The sequence below is a fragment of the Artibeus jamaicensis genome, unplaced genomic scaffold (genome assembly GCF_021234435.1).
Source record: "Artibeus jamaicensis isolate MK-2021 breed Jamaican fruit bat unplaced genomic scaffold, CSHL_Jam_final scaffold_1964, whole genome shotgun sequence".
Classification (NCBI taxonomy): domain Eukaryota; kingdom Metazoa; phylum Chordata; class Mammalia; order Chiroptera; family Phyllostomidae; genus Artibeus; species Artibeus jamaicensis.
The window spans coordinates 13,476,705-13,495,472 of NW_026522030.1; the positions used below are offsets into that span (position 1 = coordinate 13,476,705).

General features: G+C 39.7%; 1 protein-coding gene across 3 annotated transcripts in view; it reads right to left on the reverse strand.

The window, feature by feature from the left end:
- The window catches only part of SLC44A1 (solute carrier family 44 member 1), a 171,325-nt gene that overhangs the window by 119,660 nt on the left and 32,897 nt on the right, over window positions 1–18,768 (reverse strand). For all 3 annotated transcript variants that reach the window (XM_037152845.2, XM_037152844.2, XM_037152843.2), the window contains exon 2: window positions 6,528–6,617. In XM_037152845.2, coding sequence (XP_037008740.2) covers window positions 6,528–6,617 — 90 coding nt within the window. The remainder of the gene's footprint in view (window positions 1–6,527; window positions 6,618–18,768) is intronic.

An 18,768-nucleotide genomic window follows, 5' to 3' on the forward strand; every position in this document is an offset into this window, starting at 1 on the left:
CAATGGCTCCACAGAAGGTGGGGTGGGGACTGGCATTCAACAGAAGGAAATCACATCAATAAAGCAAATGATAAGGGAGATGAAGAAAGCTTTCATATTCCTATAACAGGGAGCAATCACTAGAGGGAAAAGTAAGCCTATTAGTAAGAGAGAGAAGCATGGCTAAAATCTTAAAGTGACTGATTTACTAAAGTGCTTTCACAATGGCTATTTTAAGACAGAGAAGAGAAACAGACAAATCTAGTCATAAACAGGAGGTGACTCAAATCAGATGAAGGTATTCAGGGATGGTGCATCGTAGGCAAAATCTGGCGACTACTGAACACCTACTGCTAAGTGGGAGAAAGACAATTTGCTAAAGAATGAACTGTGTTCATTTTCCCTTCACATCCCAAGGTTTAGTTCAACTTAAGAGCCTTTGCTCAGTTTCATTCATTATTAGTCAAAAAAGAAGACATGTTTTATTTCACAAGCTTGTTGAATTTCACACCTGGAGCCTTTACTGTACAAAAGCCTTAGTTTAGTTTTGGGGGAAAAAAAGGCCAACAGAAACATGAAGGTGGGGAGAGGGAGTACAAACAGCAAAATGTTTCAAAATAAAAAGATGAGGGAAAAGAGTTACGCTTGTAGCCCTTTCCCAGGATGTAATGACCTTATATCCAGATTCTATTTTTTTCTCAAATAGTGCCTACCTCCTTCAACCCTATACCTCTCTTATCTCAATCAATGCTTACAATCAGTCCCTGAATAACCAGTTTGTCAGACCTTGTAGCAACAGTTGGCTTGCTCCTGCTGAGTACCCTGAGACAAGGAACAGCAGACAAGGAACTATCGGGCCCAGCAGACAGCGTAGAATTAGAACACCTGATGCAGAGTTATGGTTTATGCAAGCGAACTAAAAAAGCTAATTTAAAATTTCTGCCAAGCTGGTACATTTCTAGATTTCTTTAAAGTTAGATAGGATGCATTACTGTAAGAAAGAGGAGAGTGGAAGACAATAGTGATTGGAAGGCTAGGAAATATCCACCCAATAAGCCCTTGATAAGCACATACAAGTGCAAGACGTCAGACAAGGCACAAAAGAGTTATAACACATCAAGTCCACCCTAGAAGAACTGCAATGTCTCAGAAGAAAATAATGTGGTGTGAGGGAGTGGAATCGGGGAGAGTCAGTTTCATGAGCAGCTCAAGCAACTAAAACAAACAAAGAAATACTAGGAACTGAACCCAGCTCTGCTGCAAATACCCCTTATGATCCTGTGCCTCGGTTTCCTCCCCTGTAACAAGGATTGAACTAGATTAATGTCAAAAGCATTTGTTGCTTCCACAATTTTATGATTCTAAACAAAAGTAGTACAGATTAAGTTTTTCCAGTGTATACTTAAAGAGAGAAGTAAGTGTAAACCCATTTGGGCCACTACAGTGATTGAGGAAAAAATTAACTAGACTAAAAGCAAAATAGATTTAACTGAACTGTACACTTAAAAATAGTTAAAATAGTAAATTTTATGTTATGTAGATTTTACCACAGTTTTTTTAAAAGGAAAAAAAAAAAGAAGATTTAGCAGAAAGTCGGCAGTCATTTGGATCAGGTAACCTTAAAGTAGTTCGTGGTGTGCTGCTTCCTGCCTAGTCTACAATCCCGGCAAAGCACAGACCATCACACAAGTGACAAAATACTGCAGTGACTCTTTGAATCTCTCACTCTGTGCTGCCGCCAAGAACAGTTAATGAGGTAGAAACACTGTGCTCCAGGAACTTGACTCATGCTACAGACTAAAAAAGGTCCTTGAAAGCAGTGTGAAGGGAAAAACTATGCAATGAGGCCTCCTAAATCCAGTCCAAGTCCAGACCATTCTCCCAAATTTCAGCTCTGCATTTCCGACTGCTTACCCTTACCCATACATTTTAGGTGTCAAAGTCACCCTCTCAATCCCTCGTTTTGCCCAACCATTTGCCTTTCCCATGTACACCCCGTCTCCTTTGTAAGTGTAGCTATTTACCAGACCACACATGTAAGGTACAGAGTGAGAAGATGTTTCAGTTCTCTCTCCACACTCTGGCCACCACCCTAGCTTCCTAACTCTCTACTAGAGGAAATGCTAATGCTCAACTATTTGCTCAGAGTCTAAAATATCCATTAGACTGCATTTTACTGGTAGCTGAGCTGTGTGCTATATAGTATAGGCCCATGTTCTGAACTTTTTCTTTCATTCCCAGTTCCAGGTAACAAAAAGAGATGATCTCTTAAAGCCTCACCTTCCTCTTCTCTCTTGGGCTCAATGTTGCCACAGACAAGTTATAACATATCTTGATAGTTCTGTTCCCTTATCTGTAAAATGAGCATGGTGATAATGTCTACTTCATTGAGCAGTTTTGAAAATTAAATACATGTTTGTGTCAAGTGCAGAGCAGAGTACCCAGTAGGTAGTAAGCAGCATTATCAAGGATAAGTTGCAGAGGGTTTTTGTAGCTTTCATTTTCCATTGCAGACACTCCTAAATATTCCTGCCTTGTTATAATAAGTTGATCTGGGCTGATTTGGTCCAGGTAGACCCCTCTTCTCTCCTATTCTCATATAGTCTTCTCCCTGAGACCGAATGAGGTCAGACCACCCGAGATGGAGAAAGGACCTCTAGCCCAAGATTTATTCCACAAGTCATTTGACAACAGAGCACTAAGGATATAATCCGGTATCTGCTCGGCTACTAATAAAGTTCCATATTTTGCCATGTATAGTGCACACCTTTTTGCCCAAATTTTTGAGGGAAAAATCGGATGTGCATTATACATGGGTAGTATTAATTCTGTATCTATATAAATGTTTTTAATTCTTTTACTTATGCCTATGCGTTAAAAGTGTAAATCTAGAAAGCAATAATGATATCTGTATGCAAAATAATACTGTGGAATATGATAATCAGTCTTGTCTCTAAATATAAATAAATAAATAATTGGATTAAAAAATTTTTTAAATTGGACTAAAATTTTTTTTCCTGGATGTTTGGGCCCAAAACATGGGTGTGCATTATACAAGGCAAAATACGGTAATACCGTATTACCATCCATTCTTGTTCCTTCATGTGCACAGAAGCCACAGTTTAGAACCTATGAGGAGGTGATGTAGGGTTTGAACTGAAAACTCTACCCTGAACTTCTAACACAAGAACCTCTTAGTCACCCTTAATCAATCTCTCACTTGCCTGCAACATTGATGACACCAAATCCTACTTTTTAACCTTTTTTAAAAGATTTATTTATTTATTTTTAGAGAGAGGGGAAGAGAGGGAGAGAAACATCAACATGCAAGATAAACAATCACACATCCCCAACCAGAGACCTGGCCCGCAACCCAGGCACATGTCCTGACTGGGGATCAAGCTGGTGACCTTTTGGTCCAGAGAGTGATGCCCAACTCACTGAACCACACTGGTGAGGGCCAAATCCTACTTTTTAAAATCTCTCCTCCTCTTCTTATTTCAGGCTTTCACCTCTGATGGGGTCTCCTGCCTCAGCCCCCCACAGTGGACCACTGGGAATCTCTGCCTCCGTTACAATGGCTCCTGACTACCAGGGCTGTCTTTCTCAACCTAAATCTTATCATTTCTTGCTCAAAACTCCTCCGTGGTCTACCAGTGCCTACAACAGTGGGTCTCAACCTTGGCGGAGCAGAGAATCAGAGATTACGTCAGACTCACTCAGGTGGAGCCCAGAAACCAGTGTTTTTTAAAAGCTCCCAGCTGATTCTAATGTGCAGGTAAAGTTGAGAACCCGTTTACAACTTTAGTGAAAAATAAAAATTTAGAAGTACAATGGTACACGTAATTTTTTTTAGAGCAGATTAAGCATGTGCCCAATAATTTCAAAAAAACTGGTGAAAGTTTATGTGGAAAGTGATAGCTCTAAAGCAGGCTGAGAACAATTTACTTGGAAAAATACCCTAAGTTCTAGACGATTCAAGCATGGAAAAACCTCGAAGGGGAGAAATAAAAGGGAGTACAAATACTTATGAAAGGATGCATACGCATGTATAAAAAGTATTAAATGGAGACGATGAGTGAAAGAAGACAAGATCCTAAAATATTTCAGAGCCGGAGCAGAGTTACCAAGAAGTGCTCCGAGAACCGTGAGGAGAGGTGGTGGATAAGGGTTTGGTGTGAGCATCGGGCGGCAGGATGACTGAGAAAGATCAAAGCAGCAGCTGCTAGGCTGCAATGTGAAAAGAACACAGGCAGAAAGTTCCAGTTCCTGCTCAGTCTTTGGCACTCGTGACCGTCGGTAATTCTTAGATAGGCTAGTATTTAACCTCACCGTACCCTGTCTGTAAACTGGGGATAAAACCTATCTCACAGGCTAACTGGAGGACTTAATGAGGCAAATATGTGTACGGAAGCCTCAAGCACATGTTAATGCTCAATGTTTGTTGACTGTTTCTCTTTAAAGTAGTAACAGCATGAAATCAAAGGGAAAAAAATCTTTAAAATACATGAATATATGAATAAAAAAGTAAATACTCAGAAGACAAACCTTGAACTACGGTTGTGCCTGTAGGGTGGCAACAGAACTTTGATTTCTCTGGTTCCACATGACAAAATTTGATGTTAGCTCACCTCCGTGAAGGCAATCCGTTAAAAACATCATTCCAAATCCATGCTATGTCCACACTTAAGAAGTGTACACAGTGGGTCTTAATTATCACCGCACTGAAATCAACATTATATTGATCACCGCTGCATTAAAGCGTTTCGGTGCGCAAACAGCTCCTTACTCCCAAGTCAGCCTGTTAACAGCAGTAATTGCACTTTCCTGAGCTAGTCTGGCAGAGAATCAAAAGCATCTTGGGTGGCAGTTACATGGTTTTATGAACATATCTCTGAAAGGTCAGCTGCTTCTTGTCCCAGAGTTAAATTCCGGGGTGGGGACAGGTTACAGACTAATTCTGTTAGCAAAGACTACCTTTTCCATGCTCTGTGCGTGTTCATGCACGCTGCATTTCAGCTGCCACTCCATTAAACTAAGTAGACTCCTGAACACTATCTTAGAAGTCCTGAATTAGGAAGTGGTGTGGTCACTTTTCAAAATGTCCTGGGTTTGCTGAAACTGACCTGTTTTCTTTAAAACGAATACCACTTCTCTTGCTGAATTTATTATATCTAGTTAAAATTTACTTTCTTTCCCTTGGTTCAGGGGCAGACCTGGTACCTAAGAGTAGGCCTAGTAGCCACAGTTAGGGTTGTTCTGTGATTCTCAAATGGCATTTGCAAGGTGGACAGTTATAGAGAGACACAGAATAAGAATTTCCTAAGGAACATCTATGAAAGGTATGAAAAGGGGGCGGGGTAAACATACTATGCATAATGGAGAAGGGCTGCCTGAGCCAGCCTAATTTTGGTTTGAGTTGTAAAGACATGGAAGAGAACAATACTGCCTGCACAGTTCTGAGGAAGAAGAAACAAGGCAGCAGGAAGAGCACTGGCCTGGGACCACTGGCCTGGGGACAGACTGGGGCTCTGTCCCCAGCTCTGTCATTAACTAGCAGCATGGCCCTGGGATGGTCATATCCATGTCTTTACCTGATATTTTTAATCTGCAAAACAAGGGCCACGGACCACATGAGGACTTCCAACTCTTTTCTAGCTGCAAACACCAGTCAGTGCTGCACCAGCTGTTTTCTATCTTTTTTCCAGCCCAGCACACAGGCAGTGGCTCTGAAGTCCCCGAAGCCTGTATCAGAAACCCCTGCAGGGCAGAGTGGGTATGGCAACTGGGATGAGGACACTTCCACCACTTTGCACCAGGGACTCTGCTCCTGCCACCTCCGTACCCTTAGGAAAGTCACCGGGTTCCTGGATCTCAACTGAGAGGTACCACTCATTACAGTAGATGCAGCAGGCAGCAGGGGCCTGGTGTGGGCTGCACAAGGAAGAAGCAGTGAATGACCAGCCTCCCACTCTAGGAAGAACTAAAGAATGTCCGAACTGGAAACACTGCAGATACCAGCTAGCAAAACCTCCCATTTTATGCAAAGGAATACCAAGCCCCTGAGAGGAAAACTGACTGACACGAAAATAACCATCAGGTGTGTGTGACCAGGTTGGACAAAAACACTCAGGACTCTTGACCTCCATGGTCAGTGCACCCCCCCTTAAGATCAGAATTTCCAGAGATTTATGTTAAATGATCTGGCTTTCTGAAATCATAGGGTCAAAGAGATGTGAGTCCCACTGCTTCTTAAATTCTGATCTCTTTTCATGTATACAAAAAAAAACCAACAAAAGAATATCAAGAGGTTCTAGATAGTACTACTACATTGTATGGCAGAAAAATAAGGTGCTTTCAGTGGTATTCTACAACCTCCAGCTATAGAAGCAATTCAGGTGGAATTAAAACTAAATAAGTAAATAGGTAGGTAGGTAGGTAGGTAGGTAGGTAGGTAGGTAGATAGATAACAAAATTCCTCTTCAAACCAACACCCATCCTTCCCTCGGATCTCAGGGCAGGTTCTGTTCATCTGGGGGTTCCCTTACCATCCCAACGCAGAAGAGGATAAAAAGCAGCAGCCACGGTATGTCTGTGCAGCTACGATCTTCTAGTGGCTTCCATTCTCGTTTGGAGCTCTGATTGAAAATATAAAACAAGAGAGTGGTAAGTGTTAACTTTGGTTAAAATTAGGAACGCATTAATAAACCTACCATTTATACCTAGACCCCTTCTTTGCCTGACAAGTTTCTGTTAAACCTTGAAGCTGCAACTTGGATACCCGTCAGTGTTCTGTGAAGTTCACCCTCACTGCCACCCCTCTCCCTGGCCAGCCACAGTACCCATTCCAGTGCTGTTTGGCTGCCTCTAGTCGAGTCCTTGGCATGCTGAACGGTTATTTGCTGAGCTGTGTCAAAAGATCACGACCTTCACCAGAGACCACTTCTCATTTCTTAGCATCTAACACAGGGCCTGAGGGTTCATGACAGGCACTCGTGATGGGGTTTTTAACACGAATAAACAAATGCGAAGATTCTTCCAGCTTCCACCTTAGTGGTAGCTTTTTCTCAGTATGTCCAGATGACAGACTCAAAAATTTAGAATGTGCTTTCTATATGTTCTCTCCTAGGAAAGGAGCCCATTAAAATGAATTCCTGTTCAGAGGTAGATTTTTCTAAGTCTTATAAAATTCAGGGAGAAAAACTAAATTAAGACAATTTTATAGACAGATCTGGGCAACTCTGAAATTACCATCCATAAATTTTCATTCTGTTCCTGGAAAATGTCAAGAGTTTCTATATCAAACGCAGAGTTTGCCAAACTAAAGGACTAGAGGAATTCTAAGAGTTCATTTGCAAAGTATTAGATTGGAATTTGGATGACATTTTTCTTATAGCTACTGTCTTAGATTCTCAAATCAGCTCACACATTCCTTTTAACCACCATGTAGTTGAAATAACATTCGAGGTTTCTAATGAACAAAAATCCCTGACTCTCACACCCTCTCCTGGAAACAGTAAGCAGAGAAGGAGGGAGAAGGGAGGCTTGGGAAACCTATGGGAAAAGTTCCTGCAAAAAGAGGGTTGGGGCCTCCAGTGGCTTCCATGGCAAGATCCGGGAAGCCATCTGGGGAAGGCGTGTCAGCAGGAAGGGGCACAAGAGGGAGGTGGCTAGAGGAGAGGAAGTCCTCCAGTATATTCTGAATTGAGAGTGCAAAAATGGGGAACCAGTCCTTAATCAGGTTTGCTTAGCTTTTCCTCTCTCTAAAAACAATGGTTTTTAATGATGTACCCTTTGATAACTTGATGAAAGCTGCAGATGCACTTCTTGGGAGGTAAGCATATATTTGCATAATTTTCATAAATATTTAGGGGATTTAGACTCCAGGGTAGGAAATTCAGCCTTGAACACCTGCCTGTCAACATGGAGGGTGGAGAGTTTGAGCTCCAACCACTTCTTCCTGACCCCTTAAGTGCTAACCAGACAAATGCCTTTTCTTTGTTTGGTGCCTTACATGGTTCCATTGTTCAACAACAACAAAAAAACACCACCCTTGATCGTAGGCTCCCAGACGCCCACACAAGAAAACCAAAGAGCATGGGTTAGTCATGGAAAAAACCGTACCCCAAGACTCCAGCAGTAAAAACCAAGAGTGAGTAGGCAGTTTTTTTCCAGAGGACCGTAACATTATGGCAAATAGATAAGGGGCTCTGCTCTCTCCCTGGCTCTGTCATTAGTCAGCTGCGTGGCTTTAGAGGAATTGCCTCATACCTCTGCGTGGCAGGAAGGAATTAGATTGGATCTGGTAGGTTCCTTCCAACTCTAACAATCTATGATCAGGGATGCAGTTTTGTGAAAATGTTTGTCATGACAAGAAAAAGAACTGTAAAAATAATTTGACATTATTTCCTGTGTCATTCAAGTAAGAAGGCCTATATTATGGGCTGTGTTTTGGATGACAGGTGCTCACAGTATGACTAAGGAATGCTTCTTTGTATTAAATAATTTCTATCTCAAATAATACCCATTACAGTAAAATTACTTAGAAACACAGAATTTCAACACCTCTTTGAAAGGCCTTACATTTACTCAAAGGTAATTTCCAGGGAAACAGTTACTTTAAAATACTACATTTGTTTATCTTAACAAACAGTATGTACTGGGGCAGGGGGTCCAAAGGGCCTCTTATGTATTGAGCACTTTTCTTTAACTGACCTATTTTCTTAGTATTTTTTTGCCTCAGACATTTGACTTTTAGTGCTTTAATTTTTATCTGTAACATAAAGAAAGTGGGATTTCAGCCTTGACCAGAAAATACACAAAGATTCAACATGTTAGCAATTCAATTCAACTTCATGTGAGGCCATTTCTGGGCCAAATACACAGAGAACCCGTCAGTGGGGCTGAGACATGGAGAGGGGACAGGGGTTACATATGAAAGTTAGTGGTAGAAGACAAAGTGGAGTAGAACACAAAGGATGGGGGTGGTCACCCTCACTATGATGAAGAAAAGCTTCTTAGAGGAGAGGCAGCTGACTTCCCAGGGCTGTTCTGAGGATTAAACGTGAGCACCTGTCACGTAGTACGTGCTAATTCCTGGCCGTTATTCTCATTTGGCAACACTGGCTTTTCAGTTAACCCTCTCCCCATTGTTCAGCTAACCTTTCCACTAAATGCAATAAAAAGAATATAAAACTTGCTTTTCCCCTTATATGAACTAAAAACTTAACTGAAAACAACAGTGGCAAATTTCATTTTAGCTATTGTTTTAATGCACCAATTGCTACTAACTAGGAATTATACCCAGAGCTTTATATACATTATGTATTCTACCTTCAAAACAGCTCTCTGATGTAGGTATCAACACTATTTTCACAGATACAGAAAACTCAGGCTCTACAGTTAAATAATCAGCCCAAGGTTCACAGCTGTGCAATCAGAATCTGAACCCAAGAGTGTGGTTGCAAAGCCAAATCCAATGAGAATATCATTCATTTGCACTACTCGGTAAAGAGCAAAAACGTCCATTAATTTTTTTTCCCACATTGAAAAATCTGGGAGCCAATCCAATAATTAAAAATCCTATAGGTACAGGAAAAGAAAGTGAGATGTTTTACAAACCATAAAATTTCTCAAATGAGTCAAGAAACCCACCGCTGAAAAAGTCTAATGATTCCTTAGCAGATTTAACCAAGTGGCAATTGCATTTAGTGCTGTCTACTTCCTCTTATTAAAATCCACATAGACCTAGCAAAAGTAAAATGTTTTGCAAAAGCATTTTTTTAATGTGATTTTTATCCCCTTATCAAATTCTACATGAGATTAATATAGGCTGTCAATAAATGTTAGGTCCCTTTCGCTTCACAGAATCATACAATTTAGGAACTAAATAGGACCAAAGTAATCACACGGTCCAAGCCTTTCAATGAGGGCCGTTGAGATTCGGGGAAGGGAAAGAAGGGACTTGTCCAAGGAACCTCACTTGATCCTCAAAATAATTCTGTTCGTTATTATTCTATATTCCCATTTTTTTAGTTAGTCAAAGAGAAAACTATGGCTCAGAGAAAATAAGTGGCAAACCTATTTCTGAAACCTGAGTCCTCAAGCTCCAGCAGAAAGTCAGAAACTGTAAGAAAGAGTTAAGGAAATGCTGAAAATAAAAAACATGGTAACAGAGGTAAAGAATGCATGGTCAGGCTCATCAGTAGAATAAACATAGCCAAGGAAAGAATCAATAAACTCAAGGATAGGTCAATAGAAATTATTCAAAGTGAAACACAAAGCAAAAAAAAAAAGGTGAAAATTTAAAACCCAGAACAGAGCATCCAAGAATTATAGGACAATACCAAATCATCCAACATATGTGTAATGGAATCCTGGATGGGGAAGACAGACAGAATGTGACATGAGATAATGACTGAGAATTTTCCAAAATGACAAAAGAAATCAAAGCACAGACCCAAGAAGCTCAGCGAGAATCCAGGATTAGTACAAACAGGGTTAACACACATGCGTGGAGGAAAGTGCACACACACACAATATGTATTCTAACTGCAGAAAACCAGAGAGAGAGAGATCATCTCGATAGCAGCAAAAGGGGAGAAAGGACACAAATTAAGCAAATGTGTTTATAGAGAGAAACACAAATTAAGCAAACTTGTTGTCAGAAACTATACAAAGCCAAAAAAACATGAAGTAACTAAATGACTAAAAGAATGTTTTTTTAAAGATTTTATTTATTTATTTTTAGAGAGAGGGGAAGGGAAGGAGAAAGAGAGGGAAACATCAATGTGTGGTTGCCCCTACCAGGGACCTGGCCTGCAACCCAGGCATGTGTCCTGACTGGGAATTGAACCAGTGACCCTTTGGTTAGCAGGCTGACACTCAATCCACTGTGCCACATCAGCCAGGGCCTGAAAGGATTTTTTAATCACTATTTACACAGATTCTCCACCCAGAGAAAAAGCCTGTTAGAAATGAAGACTTTTTCAGATAAACAAAACCTAACAGTATTTACCAGCAGCAAACCAAAATCACAAAAACTGTTAAAGAAAGTCCTTCAGGCAGAAAGAGTATATACCAGACAAACTTGGATGTACACAAAGAAATAAAAATTTCCAAAAATAGGTAAAATGGAGGCTTAAAATTTTCCACAGTGAAGTTTTTTTAATTTAAAAAATAAGGGTGTGAATATGTTTATAGTGACATTCACACTGTATAGTCTTTTTGTACACTTACACAAAGTTAATAACAAAGTAGAAGGCAGAATTATAATTTTTCATATGGTAATAGACTATAGAAAACAGTTTAAAAATTCTAAGTCAGAACACAGCTGACGTCTACCTCATATTTGTCTTATATCCTTCAGGTTAGGAGAAAGAATGTTTAACATCTTTACTACTTTGAAAAATGTAACAATTTGTACAGCATAGACAAAACAAACAAACAAACTTCCATAATATCTCTTATAGAAGTCAAAGTATAGGCAGCTATGTCCTAGTCTCCATATTCATTCACTATGAGCCCTAATAGTTAAACCCAAGGCCTTCCAGTGAATTTGATACGCTCTACTAGGGGCATGTGTTTTTTCGGAAATAAACCTGTAAAGTTTTACCCTATATTTCCATGTCATTTCTAATGAAGATACAGTTGCCGAGTAAAAGTATCTGTAGATAACGGTAACATACAAAGGTTGACAATGGTATGTTATGACTAGTTAGGTCAGATTGGGTATCTCTGGAGAGCATCAAATAACAGGGTAGGCAGGGGACCAATCGGGCAGGAAAAGGTCCAACAGAATCTTTGAGATTCTACTGCACAGAAATGGGCAGGGCAGGAAGGATTAGGAACATAGAAAAAGATCAGAGGCAACAGCAACAATCTACACTGAAGACAAGACAAAAAGAGTCTACTAGGTCTCAAATATGTAAGTAAGTAGGGTCCAAAATCTAGTTAGGAGAAAAGTGAAGAAGACACAAGTAAGTGGAAGCATATACCATGTTCATGGATACGAAGAATTAACATCAATAAAATGTCCATGCTTCCCAGAGCAATCTATACATTCAATGCAATTCCTATCAAGATATCAATCATATATCTTACAGAACTGGAATATTCCTAAAATTTATATGAAACCACGAAACACCCTGAATAGCAATAGTAATCTTGAGAAAGAAGAACAAAGTTAGGAGAATCATACAACCTAATATAAAGTATATACTAGAAGGTCATGGTAATCAAAATAGCACAGTACTGGAATTAAAAACAGACACATATGTCTGGCTGCATAGCTCAGTTGGTTAGAGCATTGCCCCGATATGCCAAGGTTGTGGGTTTGATTCCCAGTCAAAGCACACACAAGAATCAACCAATGAATGCATAAATAAGTGGGACAACCAACTGATGTTTGTGTCTCCCCCTCCCCCCTCTCTCTCACACACACACACACACATACACACACACACAGATCAATGGAACAAAACAGAGAGCCCAGAAATAAACCCATGCCTTTATAGTTAATTAATATTTGACAGAGGAGGCAAAAACATACAATGCATTAAAGATAGTTTATTCAATAAATAGTGCTGGGAAAATTGAACAGACACATGCAGAAAAATGAAACTAGACCACCTTCTTACACTACACACAGGAATAAATTCAAAATGGATTGAAGACTTAAATGTTAGACTCGAACCATAAAAATCCTAGAAGAAAACATAGGCAGTAAAATCTTGGACATTGCTGGTAGTGATTTTTTTTTTCAGATATATCTCCTCAGGCAAGGGAAACAAAAGAAAAAATTAACTACATCAAACTAAAACTTTTTGCACAGTGAAGGAAACCATCAACAAAATAAAAGACAACCCATGGAATAGGAGAACATATTTGTTGATACATCTGATAAGGAGTTAATATCTAAAACTTATAAAGAACTTATAAAAGCCAACACCAAAAAAACAGTCCAATTAAAAAATAGGCAAAGGACCTGAATAGACACTTGTCCAAAGAGGATACTCAGATGGTCAATACACATATGAAAAGATGCTCAGCATCACTAATCATCAGAGAGATGCTAATTAAGACCACAGTGAGATACTATCTCACACCTGTCAGAATGGGCAACATCAGTAAGTCAACAAACAACAAGTGCTGGTGAGGATGTGGAGAAAGGGGACCACTTCTGCACGACTGGCAGGAATGCAGATTGGTACAGCCACTATGCAAAGCAGTGTAGAGTTAACTGAAAAAATTAAAAATGTCCCTGGCTGGCATAGCTCAGTGGATTGAGCGCGGGCCTGCAAACCACATGATCACAGTTTGATTCCCAGTCAGGGCACATGCCTGGGTTGCGGGCCAGTTCCCAGCAGGGGACTCACAAGAGGCAACCATACATTGACATTTCTCTCCTTTTCTCCTTTCCTTCCCCTCTAAAGATAAATAAATAAATCTCTAAAAAAATTAAAAATGTAACTGCCTAACAACCCAGTGATTCAATTTCTGGGATTTTATCTGAAGAAACCTGAAACATTAATTCAAAAGAATATAAGCACCCCTATGTTCATTGAAGAGTTACTTACAATAGCTGAGATTTGGAAGCAGCCTAAGTGTCCATCAGTAGATGTGTGGATAAAACAGATATGGTACATTTATATAATGGAATACTACTTGGCCATAATAAGGAAGAAAATGTTACCCTTTGTAACAGCATAGATGGACCTACAGAACATTATGCTAAGTAAAATAAAGTAGTCAGAGAAAGACAAATACCATATGGTTTCATTCATGTGTGGAATTTAATAAACAAACTCAGCGAACAGGCAGCTAACAGATTCATAGAGGGCAGGCTGACGGCTCTGTGTAGGGGCAGTTGCGGGGTGAGGGACTGAACAGAAAAGAAAAAGAACTCGTGGACGACAGTGTAGTGATTGTCGGGGGAGGGTAGACAGAGATGGAAGAGTGTGTAAGGGGGATAAATGGTAATGGAAGAATATAATAAGAAAAATAAGCTATTAAAAAATAAAATACCCAGGTGATACTTAAAAGCAAAGATAATGCTCCTTGCCCTCTTTTTATCCTCTGAGCTTACTGTCTCTATGACTTTCTTCTAAATAAGACAGAAAGACCACGGCCCTGGCCAGGTAGCTTAGTTGGTTAGAGCACTGTCCTGATAAACCAAGATGGCAAGTTTGATCCCCTGTCGGGGCACATACAAAAATCAACCAATGAATGCACAAATCGATGTTTCTCTTTCTCTGTCCTCCTCTCTATCTCTATAACCTATAAATAGAAATTTGAAAAAAAAACTAGAGGTACAAAGCTTCCCAAAAGATCCTTATAATAGTCTAATAGCAGTATTACCTAATGCTATGACTCTTTCCTTGATACACTGGATTTTGGTAGCCATGGTTTGAAAATAATGAGAAATGTACTACAAAACAGCTAAAGTCAATTAAACTAAGAAGTTACCTGATTTTCAGACAATGCTCTTTATTCTTCAAACAAATACTGAGCACTATAAAAAGTACCTGAGATTCAAGGCCACATAAGGTAAGCCATGGCCCTCACTGAACTCTAGTTTAGCAAGAAAGGCAAATTTTATGAGATCATGAGTGATGCCAAAACAGCGATGTACAAAAAAGTACTGCAGGAATAGAGATGGGAGACCATTAAGCAAACATTTGTGAGATCTGTTGAAATTACCTCATAAATTCCTGAAGCAAACACTAACAAATGATCCTTTGGTATCTAAAATAGAATGTGTTTTTGTGCCCAGAACATACTAAAACTCTTGCTAGCCATGATGGGGAAATCCTGACTGCCAAATAAGAACGATCTTATTCAGAAACGCTCAGTAGTAAACAAATAGAACATTGGGCTGGGTTAAAAAAAAATCAGCCATTTGTCATGTCGTATCCATCGAGATTCCTTTGTACTGAAGACGTATGGCTGCTCCAGTTAGGAAGAGAGCATTCTGTCTTGGGAGACAGGAGATATTGCTGCCTTTGTTTTCTGACACAACGCAGGGAGGTATTTACTAAGCTACTAGTACAATATTTTCATGTTGATATCATTAGCAAGAGTCCCACTAATACTAAGTATCAACTGGTCCCATCTAGAATTGCTGCAACTTGGAACTGTTGAGCTAATGACTATCGGCTCCCTTGTCATGTCCCCAGAGTAAGCCAGAGACCTGCCTTGTCCTACATTCGAGGCAGTAAGTGACAACCTGGGAGGCTGGTCCAAGAGAACCGATGTACAGGCAGCGTTAAAAGAAAAAAAAAGGATAAAGCAGAGTCGACTTCAATAGCGTGCGGGCCAGAAATCCACAACCACAGCACTGCTCACATTTCTGTGTGTTTATTGGCTTGCAAGTACTCATTACTAATAATGATGTATTAAAGCTTAGAAATGTAAACAGAATCAAGATTATCCTCAACACAGGCTTATACTCCTACAGGCCAGGAATAAAGGAGAGTTAAAACTGGTTGGCTGGGAATTACAATAACCGAAGCCCACACCTAATGACTGGCATATAAACACCATCCTTTGTGCGTGCTGAGGTGTCTGCCATGCAGATCCACACTGCCTTTCCTGGATCCCAGAGAGAAGCCAGCTCTGCACATAAAGGCCAAAGCAAGCTGACATGTGGCCTCCCACCCAGCACAGATTCCCAGCATGTGTCCTTGGAAAGTATGCATTACTTTGTTGAAGAATCAAATTCCCCCCTCCCTATTTTTTTTCTTGCCCACTCCTGTCTCTACTTTCTGAGTTAACAGATTTCCCCAAAACAGTCTCACAGTTCCAGGGGCTCTGCTGTAGTTTTTATTGTCCTGATTACTGCTTGGCACACTCAGTCGTCACTGAATGTATCTGCAAAGTCACTGCTTACACAGACATTTGTGTGATTTAAATACGCACACGCAAACAGTGGCCTATCTGTGGGAACCTTATTTTGTTCATGCCCATCTGTTTTACATGAAAACCTTCAGTATTAAAAACAAATAGTCATACACTCCAAATCCTCAAAGCTACTTCCCAGGACATACTGCTTCATTAAATTCCCCAATATGCTTTTATTTGTGCAGAGTAGTAACAAAAGAATAAAAGAGCTGATGTGTATCATTTTTGCCACAATTTTCAATAGAGCGAGCAGACCTGATGAAGTTGGGTAGCAATAAAACATGGAGGCTTTCAGCTGCCTGTCCATAAGCACCGGCAAATAAAATCTTGTAATAGGATTTTGAAAGACATTGCCTGTCCTTTGGGAAAGCTGTCAAGGATTTGGAGTGCAAAACTACTTTAAGTAATCCGTTTCATTTGCTAAGCCCGGTGATGGCGATTCATATTTGAAAGGTAAAAATAAAAGCATGGTTTTAGCAGGAAGTTAAAGGTAATAAGATACATGGAGTGGAAATATACAGGCATCTGTGTCCAACTGCTTTTCTTAGTTCATGAACTTTATGCTAAATCACAAACATTCATCCATTTAAGAGAAAAGGGGAAATGGCACCTAGGGCTGCTTTGCGAGTTATTCATTTATGTAGTGACAGAAAGATCATGAGGACATCGTTGTCAATGTCTTCACTCTTCCTCTGCTCCCAAAATAACCAGAAATATGTCTTCACATCAGAAGACATATGTAGGTTTCCAGAAATATGTCTTCACATCAGATTTCTCAGTGACTGTCTTTCTTGCACACGAGCACATGATAATTACTGGGCAGAGGTCAAGTTCATCCTGTTGTGCAACAGAGCTAACAGCATCTCTTACCTCCATCATCAAAATTACATAGGCCAAGACTTGTCTGCTCTCCTCAGACAACATTTCTAACTTGTCTTTCTTCTGGATCAGTGGTGAGCAATGTCTTTAATTTTAAATTACTACTTCTTTTTTAAATTACACCATTTTTATGGGCTTCATTTTTCCCCATCACATCCTATGAGTGTCAGAACTTGTTCAGTACTTCATGATCTCAAGGACAGGCTGATGGGACCCAAGTTCTACTTCGCACCTCCTTCTGTTACAGTACAGCCATCTCCAGATAGCTAATGGATTTACCAACTTGTCTTGCTGTACCGTAGCCATTTTTTTAAAGCAGAAATTCACTGGTACTCAATGTAGGACTTTTATTCCAGTCTTGCTTCCTTTCCATAACACAAAAGTAAAAACTGATTTATGAAGACTATCCTGACTTATGGAGAAGGAACATGAAACTTACACTGATCACAACACAGCTAATGGGTGACAAATGCAAGAAATTTATGTTTTAAAGCAAAATCAGATATTGTCTTTGCCAACGAAGAAGTTTTAGTCCACAGCAATCTTGCACAGAAACAAATAAATGTTCAGTTGGTGGCAGTGCCTAAGAACACATAAGCGGCCAAATCCCCATTATAGTTAAGATGTAATTTAGGAACCGCCAAAGTATGGGTTCGATGCCCTTCCTTTATGTTCCTGTAGAACACTATGCATATCATTTCACTTTATTATTATTTGCTTCCCCAGTAGTCTATTAACTTCTTGAGAGTAAAGATAATGTGTCTATTTTTTTTAAGATTTTATTTATTTATTGTTAGAGAGAGGGGAAGGGAGGAAGAAAGAGGGGGAGTGAAACATCAATGTGTGGTTGCCTCTAGCACACCCCCTTCTGGGGACCTGGCCTGCAACCCAGGCATGTGCCCTGACTGGGAATCGAACCAGTGGCACTTTGGTTTGCAGGCCCACGCTCAATTCACTGAGCTACGCCAGCCAGGGGTATTTTTCATTTAAATTAGGAACCAGCACTGTTTACAGTAGGCATTTAAAATTCTTCACATGAAAGACTATTCTATGCAAAACCATGTATGCAGAATCTTCCCCTAAGCAGTTAAACATGTCATGTCCATTTTCCTACCTTACTCCCTACTTGGAGGCAGGGCCTTGTTAATTTTATTCACTGCTATAACCCCAGAAGATGAACAGAGTCTGACAGACAAGAGGCTCCAGTACATTTATTTAATGAGTGAATGAACAAGGCTAGGTCTCCTACCATTGGAGCAAACATCCCACGGTCCCTCCTCATAAGATCATTTCCCTAATAAGTATTCTATTGAATCAAAGCCTAGCTCCTTTCTCCACAGATATTATAGAGAATGGCATTTCCCCAAGATGTTTGTTAATAGGCTCTACAAGAAAAATAAATTCCAGATTTAAGTAAGTTTTAGAAATGCTGATTAACAAAGTCTAGTCTTTCAAGCAGGACTTCTCTGAGGCCTACTGTGAGACTCTCCAAAATTCACCTGGTCATGCCCTCAGGAGGAGACATGAATACAGACAGCAACTGTATCTCTCACGGTTCATTTCTGGAAACCAGAGCCTAGGGTGTTCATCATCCTAATGATGATGTTCCCACATTCAGAAGTAAAGGAGGGTAATGCCTGTTATGACTATGCTGAAACTGAAGGCCATGTAAACTAGTTAAACACTTTAGGAAAGTGATACATTTCAAAAACTCAGGGAACTAATCTAAAACATTTAGATAGCTGTAGGTGAGATGTTCAATACAGTGCTACTAAGAGAAAAAGTTAGAAATTATCCAATAATAGAAAGTAGCTAAATATGAAAATGAAATATTCAGCAATATAAAAATTATTATAAAGACTTTGCATAGTAATATAAAAATGGCTATGATAAAAAGTTGTATCTAAAAACATGGTATAATATTTATGCTCTGGTTTATCAAACTATGTAAAACATAGTACACAGTACATGTTTTTACTATGATAACAATGTTTAAATAGTTTGATTTAT